Raw genomic sequence first — 13,568 nt, 5'->3', positions numbered from 1 at the left:
CCCCCCCCCCCCCCCCCCCCCCGCCCCGCCGGGGGGGGGGGGGGGGGGGGGGGGGGGAGGGGACATGGTGGGGGACAGGACACTCATACAATTTGGCAGCAGTGAGGGTGCCAGCAAGCCTTTGGTCTATGGGGTCTTCCAGGCTCCCTCAAAACCAACCCCTAAGCCCCACACAGGTGGAGGAAGGCTCCCCGCAGCTGGAGATTTTCACCTTGCTGCTCCCAACCCACCTGGGATGGGTAAACCATCACACCTGCTCCAGCTGGGCTCGGGGTCTAGCACAACCCCATGCAGATTTCCCCAAACTCATGCTTTTGATGTCCCAGCTGGCACCAACGCATGCAGTGTTTTTACTATTGCAACGTGGACTGGGGAGAAAAAGGTGAATGGAGGGATGGACAACAACAAAACCACTTTGCAAGCAACCCAGGAGGACCAGGCACTTCATCAGGGGCTTCCGTGCCTACAAGCAGCAAGGAGCATGGGCATGCAGGCCACGCTGAGCAACCCAACCTCTACATTCACCCAGGAGCATCAGCATGCTCTTCCCCAACACACCCATCAGCAAAGCCAAGCCTGACTTTTCTAACATCATGTTTGGGGAAAAGGGAAGAAACACAAGGTTCACACCAGTTACACACAAGCCGCACCAGTTTATAGCAAATTCCTTCATCTTCAGCCCACAAAATGAACCAGGACAAGGATGCACATAGGCTGATCTAAACCATTGACGACAAAGAGACCCCTGGGCACTACCTCAGCCTCAGCATCTCCCTGGTCTTTGAGAAGACATTTGAGCACATTTTCCAGTGGCTGATGCTCTGTTAACTCAGAGATGTACCATGAAAAGAGTCCAAATGCTCTGGATATATCCAGAAGCTATCTTGTCCCTAGTACACAAGGATCTAACAGCACTGCATTTAAGTGTCAAAGCCTCAGTTAATCCTAATTAGAGCATTATATGTCAAAGGCATCTTGCCTTTTTAAAAGGAGCTAGATGAGGAGCACATCCTTGTGTCTAATCTGCCCAAGACATCTGGGCTGGCTGTTCCCAAAATTCAGGTTGGCAGAACTACAGATGCCAGGACCCAGGATCAGCCCCGCTCCCCAGAATACATTCCTGCTCCCATGCAGGTGATAAAAGCCTGCTGGGAGCTGAGGTCAGAGCCTTCCCCAGGAATCTCTCTGGTGCCACCACTCACAGACACAACTCAGCCCCCAGGAAGGACAGACCACCGGGGTCTATCACCTACGTTACAAAGCGCTGCCACAGAGAACTCCAGGAAAACCCAACGGCATCTCCCATCCAGTGACTACTCAGGGAGGAAGCAGGAATTTAGGCAGCATCTGCAAGTGATAATTCACTTCGTTTCCCAACCAAACTGGTGCATTTAATCAAGGTAGGATACTTATGGTTTGGACAACACAACACCCACAGCCCCCTCTTTATCACTACCAAGACGCACCCAAATCCCACACTTAAGACCCAGAAATATCAACTCCAAGAAAACCATGCCCCAGCCGGTTTTCACAGCAACAACAAAATAACCAGTGGCAAGAAAACACAGGAAGAGGGTAGGAAGGGAAATAAGACGCAAGAAGGTACTTACAGGCATGCCTTTCCTAGTAAAGGCTGTAGAGAGACAGAGAGAACGGAAAGAGATGTGTCAGTAATGCCATGGGAGACGGCAGGGGACAGTGGGTGGCAGCGAGGGGCACCCGAGCACTTCCAAACCCCAAATCAAAGGAGGGTTTGTTGCAGGACTTGGCCAGCCCAAGCAGAGCCCCAAGAGATGGAGAAGCCAGTTGGGGTGGCAAGGTTTGTGCAAAGCAGCTGCCAAGCAGAAGGGTGATTGGAGCATGGCAGCCTTCCTAATCCCACTTGGGGTGGGTAGACACCAGGCAACATGAAAAGCAGGCAGGAAGAGCCAACAAGCAGCCAGGGGGGAGAGGCAGCATGGCAAAGGGGCTCATAAGCATCTCTGGTAGCACTCCAGCTCCGTAACCAAGTATTTTGCTCATTGAGAAGAAAAAAAAAAAAAAAAAAAAAAAACTTTCTTCATGCTCTCACCCACTGGGAAAGAAGAGAGAACACAAACAGGGGGCAGCAAAAACAAAAAAAAAAAAAAAAAACAGGTTTTCATGCAGGGCTGCACAAGGCGACTGGGTTCACCATGCCTTGTGCATCAAAGAGGCTTCTACTCAGTTTTAGTCCATTTTGCCTATTGCTCTGGCAAGGAAGAGAGACCCACAGGCAAAGATGGGTCCTTGTAGCATCTTCTCAAGGAAGCCCAAAACCCTCATCTATCTTATTGCAATGCCCAGGTCTACAGCAGAGCTGAGTACATCCAGGGGGAAGGCACGAGCCATTAGGTCTAGAGAAGTGGCTCCCATCCAGACATGGTCCTGGGCAACCTGCTCTATTTTGCCCTGAGCAGGTCCTGGACCAGATGACCCCCAGAGGTCCCCTCCAACCTCAACCGTTATCCTGTGATACAGCAGTGTCAGAAGGGGAGGGACACTGAGGCAATTCCTAAATTAATGTAGTTGCTTGATTCAGCTCAGAGCTTTGGGGGCTTTCCGATGCTCTCAAAACCCATGAGAGGGCCGACAGCCACCCTTCGCCAGGTGCTCCTCAAACCAACGTGATGCAGGAGGACAGCAGCCATGGGAGAAGCAGGGAGAGAGCATCTCAAAGACAGCAGCACAGGATGCGACAAGTGCAAGCCGTTCCCCAGCTTCAGGAGCAACAGGAGGAGGACGACAAACAAACAACAAGAACAACAACGAAACAAAAACCAAAAAAAAGAGTTCAACTAACTTGTCCCGGCAGCTGCGTGGGCACTTCCTGAGGAACACAGCCTGGCAGGGCGGAAGAAACAGCCACATGCTCCTCAAAGCTGTTGATGCGAGGTTTTTTGGTGGGCTCTGGGCTTGCTAGAGGGGTAACGCTATTACGTCTCATGAGCGGGTTAGGTCCCTTCTTTGCTTCCTAAATTAGAGTGAGAAAAAGAAAAAAAAAGTAAATAAAAATAAAGTAAAATAAAAAAAAGGGAAGAAGGCGACAGTTATAAAGAAAAAAAGAAGCAGGTTTTTGTTTTTCTTTTTTTTTCCTTAAAGCAGCCTCCGCTTTTCCCCCACAATTGCTGTTGACGTGCAAAGGATTAGTTGGATGCATTGAAAGGTTCTGGACACCGAAAAAAAAGGAAACTGATGCAAAATGTTCAAGAGCGCACTGTGATTTCCCAAGAAGGGAAGGAAAAAAAGCCCTGCACTCAGAAATGAGACAGAATTTCCCCTCACCTGAGCCTTTGATCACAAAAAAGTTAATAGGTATTACTACGAAGTGCAGCAGTAATCAACAGCGATGATTTGGCACGCCAGAGACATGCCCATCAGTCTGCTCCTCAAAGGCAGCCCCTCTGCCCCAGGGCATGAAAGCAAGAAGAGGAAAGAAGAGTGAGCCCAGGCTGATAAGAAAGACTGGGGAAGTCGCACAGAGCAGCCAGCGAGGGTCAGCACCAAGCTCCAACTCAAGCCGGGGGGATGGAGGGGCAGCGCCCGTGCAGCCGAGCAGAGGAACCCAAGCGCTTTGAATGTGTCTCACTCCATCCCCACCACGCAGCCCTTGGCCACCCCCAGCCACGGCAGTGGACAAGGGCATCAACAGCCCTGACAGACCATGGGGAAGGATTGGATTCACCCCTAAAGATGTGGCCAAAAATGGGACAGGATCTGACCATCCAACGCCCAGCTGGGACCCATCACCACTACGTGCAAGTTGGGAAGTTGGACACAGGGTCCCCTGTGGGTGGCTGTCCAACCCCAACACTGGACTGGCAACCCCTTGCTCTGGCCTTCAAGCTCTTCGTGAAGCACACAGACCAGACCTTATGGGGTTTTTCCCTCCATGCAAGGGGTCTATTCCCCCAGCACCCTATAGAGAACAGGACTCTGGTAGCCACACGGAGCTGTGGGCATGCCAGGATAAAACACAGAGGATGGAGATGTTGGACGAGCCACTGATCTTGGGCTCTACCAACCAGCTGGGACACCTGGGAGAAGAAGCCTTCTCCATTCAGTGCTCTATTCCCTCTTTGGGCAAACAGATGATTGCAAAGGCGAAAGTCAGAGCCCAGGAAGGACCTGTCCCTGGGTGAACTTTCATCTGAGCAAACACACTGGAAAGCAGGCACATGCAAGAGTCATTTTCCCTTGGAAAACCCTTGATCAGCCACATCTTTGCAGAGCAAGAACCCCTGTGATGCTCCAGGGGCACTTCCAAGCACCTGGCTGAGCAATAATCTCCCCATGCCCACCCCAGGCAAGCTCACTGCCGGGTGACCACATGGGAAAGAAAAGGGGCACCAGGGAATGGCTGAGGAAGAGCAACACTCACCTCTGGCCGCTCCCTGTGGGTGTTAACAGCTTCGATGTTCAGAGAGATGGATTCCACCCGGCAGCCTGCAGAAGGGAGCACAGGGAGATGGAGAGGTTGTCAGAAAAGCCAAGAGGTGCAGGATGCTCCACCCCTGAGCCCTGCCCATCTCCCAGGGGAGGCACAAGTCAAACACCTGGGCACATCGAGGAGAAATGCCACACTTACCATAGGCCACCGGGGTCAGCTTCAATACTGTGTGAAGAGGACACTTCAGGTAGGGCATTTCATCTGCAGAGAAAGCAAAGCAGGAGAGTTACCCCAACCACTCTCCAAATGCAGGTTTGGACAAATTCCTCAACACCTAAAGCCATCCCATACCAAAGGAATGCATTCTCCAGCCCCTGCATGGACAGGAACCCCTATTCATCTCTTCAGAGCTCCATCTGTCATCCCTCCTACAGCAGGATCAGCCTCCCCCCCCGCCAGGGTTGTGGACCTCACCTGCACTTTTGTCCAAGAAGTAAGCAAGGAGGCAGCGCATGACCGCCTGGTGACAGATCACGAGGACATTCTCTTGTCTCTCCAGCTCCATGATGACTGGCTCTAGGCGCTGCACCAGATCTTGGTAGGACTGGGACAGAAGAGCAGGGAGATAAGCATAGAGCCAGGAAAACAAGGACCTTTCAAAGAACAATGGGCATTGTCTTGGTCCATCTATTATTTTCTTGCTTCTGACTAAACTAAACCAACAACCAGGGCTTTGAAGGGTTTCATAAAGCACTATGACAAGCACCCAGAAGGAACCCCAGATACTTAGAGTCGGTGCCAGCCATTCCCTGACATTCTTCTGTTAGGCATGCCGGCCTTAGTATGTCTCCAAACATTTACATTTCCCAAATGTCAATGCACATGACTTAATTTGGTGCTAAAAAGCCCAGTTCACAACCTAAAGCATCACTCAAGACTGACGTCAGTTCCCACCTTAGTGTGTCACACCTTGAAAGCAGGTTGTGTTCCCCATGCCAGGAGCAAACAGAGATATCAACATCAGCCCTCAGCAAATGACGCAGAGAGCAGGGGCTGAAATTACTAATTTGGAAGTGGAAGAAGGGGAGAAACCTTGGCACCACAAGACCAAGTGGACCTAATGACGGAGGCTAGACTAGGAGGTCTTTGGACTTTCCCAAATAATTGGCTATGAAGTAATTTGGCCTATTTAAGTGTTGTGCTTCTTAGTGAGATCTTCATATATTACAAGAGCTAAAAGCAAAAGTTAAATGGGAGCCCTGACCCTTTCTTAATCCTTACTTCTTGGAGCATCTGCTTTCTCCTCTACTCTCCTGTCCTCTATGCCCAAGTAGCATGAAAACAAATAGGCCATGTTCAAACAACAGCCATGTCTCTGGAGGTCTCTTCACAGGCCTACCTCTCCAGAAGGATAGCGGTAGTAATATTTATCCTGATCGCGTAAAACAAATTCCTCTGGATGTTGGTCCCTGATTTCTTCATAGGTCATTTCTTCACACACACCCTGCAAGAACAGGACATCCAAGAGGTTATGGGCCTTGCTGAAATCAAAATTCATCAGTACGCCTAACACACAAACCCTTCAAGGCATTTGTCTTTAATCCTTGGAGAGATCAGATAGAGGGCAGGTCCAAGCGAATATCGTTTTAACCCACTCATTCAAGCCATCCCCTTGAAGACACTGCATAAGGTAGAACCTCTAATGCCAAGTTGTGAGTACTAGAGCAGGAAAAGTACTATTCTCCTTCAGAAGGAAAGTCTGCCCATAAAAGGTGAGATCTAGGCAAGAATAAGAAGAGGCCAGAGATACTTACAGCATCTATTTCATTGAGTGCCTTCCACTGCTCATAGGGCAACTGGAGTGCTTCTGCTGTTTGGATTGTTCTCTTTAGTTGGCTGGTCCAGACTTTGAGGTCCTTTAGGTTCTGCTCCTCAACAAATTTGTTCAGTGCCAGTGCAAACTGTAGGACACAAAGAAGAGGTTGACTCCTGACCCACAGCTTCCCAATGGGCCTTCCTCCCTGCTTCCCACTAAGTCCTCTCCAGGACCTCTTTTGCCTTCTGTAGGCAGATGTATTGGCCTGCTAAGGTGAAGAGCAGCCTCACACACCATTTATTTCCAAATGCTACAAGGATCATGCAGACAAAGAATGGCAGCCTAATATAATCAAGAAGCAGCATCCAAGAAGCCCCATCACAACCTGGCCTCTCCTATGATGATTTGAAAGATCCCAGACCATCCTTAACCACAGGATTTTATTTGTCAGAGTGCTAACTCGATGTACGCTATAGTTCTTGATAATAGTTACACCTCAGCTGACTCAATTTGGACTTCAAAATGGTGATGGCAAGCCAAAATAGTTATTAACTCTTCCTGGAGCAACTCACTTTACTGTGTCTATGAAACAAAGCAAAGGCACCCTTGGCGCTGTCTAGCTCACCCAATGGGTGGCAGCAGTCTTCCCACATCCCACTCTACCTGTGTTAGGGCTGAACCCACCCAAACAATGATATTTTCTCCTAAAGAGGTTTGCAGACCAGTCTCTATCAGCTCCTAACTGCATGCAAAACCAGTGGCTGCGGTCTTGTTTTGAGGCCATGCTCAAGCCCAAATTTAACCAGCCCTATGGACAGATCCTCTAATGTCACCAGATGATATCACCGAAGGTGACATCAAAAATACACTTAGTCCAATGCACAGCATCTCCTACAGCCACCACATTTACAGCTCCACGGGGGAATATTCCTTTCCCTTACCTTCTTGCCCCTGTTGGAGAGGCCAGAGTCACCTCCAATCTTTCCCTTGAGGTTGAACTCACTCTCGCCATGCCGACATAGGTAAATGGTGCGGGGCTGGACATGGATGTTCATCAGGTAGTAAACAATCCTGCTCTGGATGTGATCCTGGACCCTGTTGACCAGAAACCTCCGGCCAACATCGATGACTTTGATGAGAGAAAGCTCCCTAGGGAAAGCACAGCAAGGATGAGGGGGATGCCAACAGGGAAAGCAGAAAAACCACACACCACCCCCACAAAACAGCCTGGTGAGGTATCTCAGTCAATATAATCACCCAGCTAAAAGGATTTCCTTCAGGCTATTTTCAACAGGAAGCTGATAGGCAACAGCAATTCACAGAGAGAGAAGTAACACCAGTGTAATCACCCTTCCTCCCTGCCGCAGTAAGAGGATTAGACCTAGCAGGGAGCACGTTCCACCCCAGGACAGCGCTCAGCTGGCCCAGGATTATCTGCGCAGAGCACATAGATGTATTTGTGAGCAGTGGAAAGGCTGGGAGGCAACACGTTGCAGCCCACACCGTCACACATAACAGCAAAGGTGGAAACCACAGGGCTTGCTCAACCTTGAGTCTATCTAAGCAATCCCTTCCTTTAACTGGGACCATGAAAAGAACACCCCAGAAACCAGCACATGTGGACCCACAAGAGCCTGGGAAGGTTTTGCTGCCTAGCTCCCTCACAGAGGGATGGAGAAAACCGTATTGAGCATTCAAGGAAGATACCTGAGTTTACAGCAAGGCTTGGCAATATGTTACTCCAGAACAGTCACGTACTTGAACACAAAGTGAAATACAACCTCATACTTCATTACCCCTTTCCAGGCAAACAAAAGGCATTGAAAACCAGCCCAACCAGAGGTCAGCAAAGTTTCTTACCGGTCATAGTCATCAGGGTCAAGTGGCTGGTAGCTGGCCTGGTAACAATTGATTCTCTTCATAAAGTCCTCCATGGCATCGGTTGAATTACAGTCCCGGTAATCAGGGCTGGACAGTTTTACTTCCTGCAGCAGGGGAGAAAACACACCAAAAGGAGTGGTTAGGAAGCTTTCCAGGCAGGTAGGGAAGGCTGCTGCCTATGTGAGGCTATGGGCACAGCAGGGATCCAACAGTCAGACCATGCTAATCTCAAAGCCCTGCCAAGATCCAGCTATCGACTGAGACATTTTCACAGCCATTGCTTATTATAAGAAAGAAAAGAATTGAACGAGACCCAAAGTAGGCCACAGGAATATCCAGAACACACACAAAGTTCCTCAAAGTTACATCAGTAACCTCCCAAGCAATGCTGAAGCCAACAGGATAACCAACAGGATAACAGCCAAGCAATGTAAGCAGCAGCACCCCAGGCTCACAGCTATTTTCTGCACTATCCCAGCACGAAAAGCACTATTCATCCACAAGCACCCCGTGGAGCAGAAATCTACACTGAGATATTAGTTCATTTTTTTCCGCCCTTCAAGAACTACTTTCCATCAAAGGAAGGGATTAAATCCTGCAAAAAAACAGCTTCAGGGTGTTGCAAAGGAATCATAATAATAAAAAACTAAACTGAGCATTTTAGCAGCATCAGGGAAAAGGCAGCGTGCAACCACCCAACCAGCCACAGGGCAGCAGCTCCCAGCAGGAGCAGATACCATGTGCTGGTTCTGGTGCCCATTGTGGAGCCAGTCCTGGGGGCAGAACAAAACCCAAGGAAAAACCTCTTGCAGACTTTGGATATCCCATGACACATTCCCAGATGCTGTAAGACAACTGGCAAAGTACAGACCTACAGCTGGAGATAAGGCTACTTCCAGTCAGCCCTGGGAAGGCTCCTTTATAATCCCAGAAGGAATGTCATAACAAGATTTGAAAAACTCCTAACCCTCAACTGAGTCTGGCAAGATGTCAGATGTCTTCTGATAAGAACCCAGTTGGGCACAGGTAGAAAATCCTACACAGGGGAAAACAAAAGCAAGCTGCTTCCATACTTACCATAACATTGGTGGCAACTACCGTGGGGTCATTGCAGACAGACTCAATGAAGAACACCTGCAAGGCAAAGCAGAGCTCAGCTGAAGACCTGCAAGACCTAGGACATTCAACCAGCTCTCGTTCACCCCAGCCTTCTTCCCTACTTCACCCAGAGAGCTCTCCCTCCACCCCACTAACGTCCTGGAGAATTAATGTATTCTTGATGTTTATTTTTTCACTGTTGTGGACTATAAAACATGTTCCGCAGCCTGATGGTACCAACCTTGAACCCATTTTCTTTGGCAAAGTTTAGGATCATCCCTCTTCTCTCCCGTGTGGTATTGGTGGCATCAAAAACCTTAAAAACAAATTTTTGCTTATCAACACAGATGCCTGGTTTCTCAGCAAGCCCTTCCTCAACTTAAAACCAGGGGAAGTAGTGGAGATTGTAGAACAGCTCACACGAGCCACACACTTTTCTCTCTCACGGAGGGCATTTTGTAACATCCTTCCTGATATCCCAGCTGCCTAAGTTCAGGGAACTTTTTACAAAAATAAAGGGAGAAGCAACAGACTCACTAAAATAACCTGAGAGATCGAGGGAAGACCCCAGAGCATTTACTGATGAAGTGCTGGGGTTTGGGAGCAAGAAATATTTTATAGGATGTAGAGAGAAAAGTTTTTTTTTTAATGCTTTCTCAGCTTACGTAAGAGTCTCAGCTTCCTCATCACATTTTAAATGCCAAATACACCAGCTGACAGTGGGGAGGATGCAGATTGCCCAGAGGATCTCAAAGTGGGGGTTAGCAAGCAGAGGAAGCACAACCACAGAGCAGGATGGCATTGTTCATCCCCAACTCTGATTTTGGCAAGCCTGCAAAGTCCTAATTTCCCCATTTCTGTGCAAGATCAGGGCCAACGCAGCATGGGGATGTCAGCACCAGACAAGCCCTGGTGTGAGCAAGCAGCCCCTTTTCCCATAGGTGATTTGCTCTAAGCTGCACTGGGGAAAGCACCTTTGGGACCAGGACTAGTGTCAGCTACCACAGAGGGCATCTCTTACCGCGATCTGGCCAGCCTCCTCTGTCAGGTACTGCTTGACGTCCCTCAGGGCAGCCAGGGCACACTGCCTGCAAGAGAGGTGAGAGCCCTGTGGTCCTGATGTCCTCACAATAAGTGGCACACAGACCCCCACAAAGGAGGTGAAGGACCCCAAACCTGGCCACATTGCCCCCTTACAGGGACATCTGAGGCTCAATCTACTGAAAAACTGAGCACCATGGTGCTCTGCATGGCAGATAAAGAAGTAAAGACCAAACATCACTGCAGACCTCATGGTGAGCCTGAAGGTGACCTCAGGGTACCCGTGATGGAGGACACATTGTGGACCCTAAACCACCAAACATCAACAGCTTCAATTTTCACCTCTTGGCACCTCTAAATCACCTAAAGATGATCCTTGCACATGCAAGGAGATCTCCAGCTCCAGCCCAGCCCTTCTGGCACCCCACAGCAAGCGGGGTAACCCCAATGCTAACCGTGAGCTCCACCACCCCGCTTGGGATACAGGTCCCACGCTTACCTCCGGACTTTCATGGCCTCCTCGTTGTCGGGGCGGAAGAAGTCATAGGAGCTGTAATGCTTCACCGCCTCGCGGCGATACTCGCCCACGTTGAAAACTGCACAGGAAAGGTAAAGACCATCAAAACCAGGAGTGCACACCAGCACAGCTCAGCTACATAGCACCCATGGAAGACACTTTCTACAGACCAAGGAAAAGCATCCTTAGGGATGCTCACCTTTAGTCGGGACGCCGATCCAGTTGAGGTAGCGAGTCAGCTTCTTGGAGATGTAGGTCTTCCCCCGGGCCGGGAGGCCAACCATCACTATCACAGTGGGGGAATTGGCGAGCTGCGGCCCACAGGCTACGAGGAGGAAGAAGAGAAAGCAAAACATCAGCAGCCCTTAATCTACCAGCTCATCTCGTATCAACCCTGCATGGCACTTGCTTTTGAGCCAGCCTCCTCCAGGTCCTTTGGATCTGAAGAAAACCCAAAAAACTCTGCTCCCTGTGCACCACCATCCCTGCAGCATCTCCTCTGCATCCCCTTCCTGAGCATGGACAACCAAAATCCGAGCAGGGGAACCCACCGCCTTATTTTTCACAACACTGAAAAAGCAGGTGCCAGAGCAGGGACAGATGGCTCCGTGAGTCAGTGAGACAAGTGCCCCTGCTCAGCCACCCTGACCCAAATTCAGCCCTGACAGCCAGAGGAGAACATCCTGATGGCTGCAAAGCAAGGAACCTGTGGCTGTCCCAGGCTCCTCCGTGCCTCAGTTTCCCCATTTGCAAGAAAAAAAAAAATCAATGCAAACACAAGCCCTCATCCCTACGGTTTGACTGATTCTATGAAAACCTAACAGAGGCCCACAAGCAGCCTGGGCATGTGCCAGGGTGTGGAAGACGGCACCATCTGAGGGAAGAAATGCAGCCTTTGGTCAGCTTTTCCACCACCAGCTCAGCACCTCCTGCCCGTCTGTCTGCACTCACAGTGTCTCATACAGTAAGCGCCGGTTTGGAATAAAAAAAAAAAAAAAAATCAAAGACTGCTTTCAGAGGCAGCCGCCACGCTGAAACACCAGGTCTGTGCTCAGATCTCCACCCTCCAGTAGCAACTTTTCAAAAAAGTTTGGCGAGCTTTTAAGCTGATACACATGCAAATGCAAACTTCTTTTTTTTCCTGAAGGCAAGCAGGACCCTAACGTTAGTCAGCTGCAGAACCATCAGCATTTAAAAGAAGAGACACAAGAGTGACTTATCCCTTTCTCCCAGGAACCCAAGCTTGTTACATTTTGTCCTCAAGATGGTCCTGCATCAAGCAGCTGGAAATAAATCCAGAGCAATGACTTGGCCAGCTAAAGGAAACTCCTCTGATTCAACGGAATTGCGTGAAACACAGACAGATCAGCTGCCCAGGTGAGTTGCTTTTCCCCAGAAAATCCTTTAGAAAGTGAACTCCAGGGCACTGGTTCAGCTGAGAGGAAATTGCGCACCGGCAGCATCCCTCTGCCCTGCCTCCCCACATCACCTCCACGCTGACGTTCACGTGGCGCTACACATCCCAAAGGCCAAGGCACCGAGCCAAGTGCTTTACAGGCAGGAAAGGCAGATCTTAAGGATGCCTAATGGAATTTGGATTAGCCACCCGCCTCTCATCCCGCCCAGCCTCACGTGCGGGGAGCCCTCCTGGCAAAGGCAGCGAGGAGCAAGCCCCTCCGGGGGATTTCTCATCTCCCCTTCAAGCCGCCCGAGCCTGGAGATCTCATGGGAAAGGAATGCAGGGAGTGAATGGCTGATGGCAGCGCCGTAAAAATGTGGTTTAATTATGGGCTGTCCAAGAGCATGCCTGCCCCAGCTCCCCTGCCTGCCGTGGGTCAGGTGGGACTGGCGGTGGCAGCATGATTTGGGGACACGAGAGGCTGCTGGGGGGGGGGAGGGGGAGTGGGGATTTTTTCTCAGGGGCAGGCAAACAGACTGAGAGGTATGAAGAGAGAGTATGTGAAGCACGTGGGCTCAAGAAAAAGAATAAACCCATTAGCTAAAGAAACCAAATTAAGGCCACGAGTTGCGGTGCCAGAACGGCAAAGAGCCACTCGTCATCTGCCTGGGTGTCTTGCCAAAGCAGACTCAGCATACAAGAGATGAGAAAACTCTCCAAAAGGGATTTCTTTCTTCTTAAATATTCCACATTCCTGAGGACCGAGCTGCCCTTGCACTCGCTCCCTTTGTGTGACCTGGCTCCCCGGTGCCGCCTTTCAAAAGCCCAGGGCAGCTCCCACCGGCTTCAGTGGCAGGCACTGATTTTTGCATGCTGGGGTACCCGGGGGGCTGCGAGGTGTACCAGAGGGAAACATTTTTCTTCCCTGACCATTTAGAACAGACAGCAACAGTCCCATGTGCCCAACAGACTCTGGGGCTTTTTTTCTTCCCCACAAAAAATAAATTAAAGAGGAAAAAAAAAAAAAAAAAGGAATTGTACCTGAATAGACAACTCCTCCTTTCTCTATGTGCCAGCAGACAAAGAATCTCAAAGAGAGGATTTGGGGCCATTAAAATAATAGTACTTGACATAGGGACAATGCTTGGTAATGTTTTGTGCCCCTTCAGCTCCAGACAGATTAAAAAATCAAGCTTCCAGAGCTCACGCCGTGTGCACACAAGCAGGAAAAACACCTGTATTTGAGGAATTTCTCCCAATTCAGTTTGCTGCCAAAGGAACGATGCAGGTCCCCCCTACAGCATGGAAAATTATGCATAATATGGACCCAGGGAGCACTTCCCAAAACGCCAGGTCAGCACTGGGCACGGCGTGTGCACTTTCTCACCTGGAGCCCGAGCCCAAACTC

The 13,568-nt window shown here is 49.9% G+C and overlaps 1 protein-coding gene across 6 annotated transcripts in view; it reads right to left on the bottom strand.

The window, feature by feature from the left end:
• The window catches only part of PFKFB3 (6-phosphofructo-2-kinase/fructose-2,6-biphosphatase 3), a 38,897-nt gene that overhangs the window by 4,246 nt on the left and 21,083 nt on the right, over positions 1 to 13,568 (bottom strand). For 3 of the 6 annotated variants that reach the window (XM_035334067.1, XM_035334060.1, XM_035334046.1), the window contains 14 exons: positions 10,961 to 11,086; positions 10,744 to 10,840; positions 10,225 to 10,291; positions 9,445 to 9,519; positions 9,183 to 9,239; positions 8,085 to 8,209; positions 7,166 to 7,373; positions 6,223 to 6,369; positions 5,808 to 5,912; positions 4,883 to 5,012; positions 4,607 to 4,669; positions 4,400 to 4,464; positions 2,822 to 2,992; positions 1,611 to 1,633 (listed from right to left, as the gene is read on the bottom strand). In XM_035334067.1, the coding sequence (XP_035189958.1) occupies positions 1,611 to 1,633; positions 2,822 to 2,992; positions 4,400 to 4,464; positions 4,607 to 4,669; positions 4,883 to 5,012; positions 5,808 to 5,912; positions 6,223 to 6,369; positions 7,166 to 7,373; positions 8,085 to 8,209; positions 9,183 to 9,239; positions 9,445 to 9,519; positions 10,225 to 10,291; positions 10,744 to 10,840; positions 10,961 to 11,086 (1,459 nt within the window). Of the gene's footprint in view, positions 1 to 1,253; positions 1,348 to 1,610; positions 1,634 to 2,821; positions 2,993 to 3,324; positions 3,423 to 4,399; positions 4,465 to 4,606; positions 4,670 to 4,882; positions 5,013 to 5,807; positions 5,913 to 6,222; positions 6,370 to 7,165; positions 7,374 to 8,084; positions 8,210 to 9,182; positions 9,240 to 9,444; positions 9,520 to 10,224; positions 10,292 to 10,743; positions 10,841 to 10,960; positions 11,087 to 13,568 lie in introns of those variants that run through there. The other 3 variants (XR_004753094.1, XM_035334056.1, XM_035334075.1) reach the window with 3 other exon arrangements.

This window comes from Oxyura jamaicensis, chromosome 1, assembly GCF_011077185.1.
Source record: "Oxyura jamaicensis isolate SHBP4307 breed ruddy duck chromosome 1, BPBGC_Ojam_1.0, whole genome shotgun sequence".
Lineage (NCBI taxonomy): Eukaryota > Metazoa > Chordata > Aves > Anseriformes > Anatidae > Oxyura > Oxyura jamaicensis.
The sequence above is the reverse complement of the archived record's forward strand: the minus strand, read 5'-3'. Positions and strand labels throughout refer to the sequence as shown.